At 54.8% G+C, this 3,095-nt stretch overlaps 1 protein-coding gene across 1 annotated transcript in view; it reads left to right on the forward strand.

Annotated features, from left to right (window-relative positions):
- The first annotated feature begins 199 nt into the window (after nucleotides 1-199).
- PRPH2 (peripherin 2 (retinal degeneration, slow)) overlaps nucleotides 200-3,095 on the forward strand; it is a 17,249-nt gene continuing 14,353 nt past the window's right edge. Inside the window, exon 1 of the mRNA XM_005885788.2 lies at nucleotides 200-1,009. Within this exon, the coding sequence (XP_005885850.1) occupies nucleotides 429-1,009 (581 nt within the window). The 5' untranslated portion in view covers nucleotides 200-428. The remainder of the gene's footprint in view (nucleotides 1,010-3,095) is intronic.

Consider the following 3,095-nt stretch of genomic DNA (forward strand, 5'->3'; position numbering starts at 1 on the left):
CCGACCTCAGCTGGAGCCCATTGCTCTGGCCAGCCTTGTCCTTTTGCTCCTGACTCTCCAAGCTGAGCCCAGGGTTCTGCTCCAGGGTGTCCATGGAGGCGCCTTCTGGGCAGGTTTTGAAGCGGGCATGGCTTTATCTAATGGGATGAACCTGGCTAAAGAGATTAGCAAGATGTCTTGTGGCTCCCACTTCTAATCTGCACCTTCAGGCTGCCCCTTCCTGGCTGGGAAGGAGCTGCAGAAACGGCCGGAGGACTGGCCCCTTCATGAGCTGGGACTGAGCTGAGGGGGTCCCGGGTGAGGGGGCGTCACCATGGGCAGCCCCCAGAGCAGCGCCCTTCCCGAGGCCCTGAGTCTCCGGCCCTGGGCGCGCTAAGGTCACGAGTGGGAGCTGCGCGCGGGAGGCTGCCTGGACCGCACCTTGCACCATGGCGCTGCTGAAAGTCAGCTTTGACCAGAAGAGGCGGGTCAAGCTGGCCCAGGGGCTCTGGCTCCTGAACTGGCTCGCGGTGCTGGCCGGCACCGTGGTCTTCGGCCTGGGGCTCTTCCTGAAGATCGAGCTCCGGAAGAGGAGCGACGTGATGGGCAACTCGGAGAGCCACCTGGTGCCCAACTCCTTGATCGGGGTGGGGGTGCTGTCCTGTGTCGTCCACGCTCTGGCCGGCAAGGTCTGCTACGACGCCCTGGACCCGGCCAAGTACGCCAAGTGGAAGCCCTGGCTGAGGCCGTACCTGGCCGCCTGCGTCCTCCTCCAGGCAGCCCTCCTGCTGGCGGCGCTCTGCTGCCTCCTCCTGCGCGGCTCCCTGGAGAGCGCGCTGGCCCTGGGGCTCAGGCAGGGCCTGCGGTTCTACCGCGACACGGACACGCCGGGCCGCTGCTTCATGAAGAAGACCATCGACCTGCTGCAGACCGAGTTCAGATGCTGCGGCAACAACGGCTTCCGGGACTGGTTTGAGATTCAGTGGATCAGCAACCGCTACCTGGACTTCTCCTCCAAAGAAGTCAAAGAGTGAGTGGCCCCCGCCCCGGGTCGGCGCCCAAGGGGCCTGGAAGCCAGTGTCCTGTCCCCCCGGGGGTGGTCGCTGTGCAGCACTTCTCGCTGTGATGCCAGGCTGTGCTGGGGGGACCTATGGACTTGCTGATGTTCTGACATGTTGTCTATAAAGGCGGCAACTTCCTATGGTCCAGCCTAACGTTTGGCTATGGTGGGAGGAGGGTGTCGGCTATAAAGGGTGTCCCAAAATTCACGCAAGAAGTAATTTTGGTAGAAAACACAGGTTTATAATTAAAAATTGTAAGTTTTTTATTGATTCATAAAGTATACAGTATAGGGTTATGTATGGAATAGCATATCAGGTAAATGGCCTCCACGGCTTTGCTGGCACATACGCACTCTTGTTATTGCCTGAGCAGCCGCATTTTCGAAGAAGAATGGTCTGATGATGCCTCCAGCCCAAAATCCGCACCAAACAGTGACACGCTGTAGATGCATTTGTTTCTCAACAATCACTCGTGGATTTTCTGAACCCCAAATGTGACAATTTTGTCGATTAACCAAGCCATTAAGATGAAAATGAGCCTCATCGGAATTCAGCCACATTTATGCAAAACGGTCATGGAAAATTTCAACAAAAGAGTGCGTATGTGCCAGCAAAGCCGTGGAGGCCATTTACCTGATATGCTATTCCATACATAACCCTATACTGTATACTTTATGAATCAATAAAAAATTTACAATTTTTAATTATAAACCTGTGTTTTCTATCAAAATTACTTCTTGCGTGAATTTTGGGACACCCTTTATAAGCTGTGACACAGGAGTGCTCGGGGGGACTGTGGCATTCGTAGAGCACATGTACTGAGATGCTGGCCAGCTTGTCTTCTTCACTCAAAGTACATGGATTCAGCCCCGGAAGCTCACATTTCCTGGTTGGTTCCCTTTCTCCGGCCTTTGGGTCCTGAGCACCTACCTCAAGGTGTGTCCTTGGGCGTGGAGGGGAGAGCGGGGGACGGGCAGTCAGGGAGTCGAGGCCGTGGCTTTGGCTCTGCTGTTAGCTGGCCGGCGACCGTGGGTAAGTCACTTGCCCTGGGCCCTTGCTTGCTCAACGGTTAAAGACACTGGAATAATCCTGGAGGTCGCCTCCTGGCTCTGTCTAGAGCAGCGGTTCTCAACCTGTGGGTCGCGACCCCTTTGGGGGTCGAACGACCCTTTCACAGGGGTCGCCTAAGACCACCGGAAAACACATATATAATTACATATTGTTTTTGTGATTAATCACTATGCTTTAATTATGTTCAATTTGTAACAATGAAAATATATCCTGCATATCAGATATTTACATTACGATTCATAACAGTGGCAACATTACAGTTATGAAGTAGCAACGAAAATAATTTTATGGTTGGGGGTCACCACCACATGAGGAACTGTATTAAAGGGTCGCGGCATTAGGAAGGTTGAGAACCGCTGGTCTAGAGCTTGGCATACAGCAGGTGCTCATTAAATGTTTCCTTCTTAAATCATAGCAGTGCCACCCGGTGAAGTGTGTCTGAAGTATTGTATGTGAAATATAAGAGCCTGGGTGGGAAGTCGGGAGGTGCTGGTGGGAGAGAATCTCGCCTGGAGCTGCAGTCCCCACGCGTGTGACGCCAGCACACGGCTCCCCCGTGCCCCACCGCCACAGGGAGCGGGCAGCCTGCCCGAGCCTCTTCCTGTGTCCTGGCCGAGAGAGAGGTCAGTTATCATCCAGGCGAGTTTCCTGTAAGGCTGGTGAGTCCAAGGGACTTGCACACAGGGTGTTGGGCACACTGGCAGCTGGGAATGGTTGAAGCCCAGACCACAGCACCAACAAACCCCGAAGGCTGCACCTCGGATGGAAGGGAAGTCAGACTGAAGGTCATTGCTGGGATTCTGTTTTCTCTGCGGCTGGGGATTACTGCTACAAATCCTAGTCAAGGAGAGACTTGCAAACTGCTCTGCCCTCCCTCGGTGACAGGTCTGCAGGGACAGCACGGGAGGCGTGGTCTAGGGAAGGTGCCCCCGGAGGGTGTGAAGCCAGAGGGACAAGCAGAATTCCTGGGATGGGGCCCAGGGG

This window comes from Myotis brandtii, unplaced genomic scaffold (genome assembly GCF_000412655.1).
Source record: "Myotis brandtii unplaced genomic scaffold, ASM41265v1 scaffold929, whole genome shotgun sequence".
Lineage (NCBI taxonomy): Eukaryota > Metazoa > Chordata > Mammalia > Chiroptera > Vespertilionidae > Myotis > Myotis brandtii.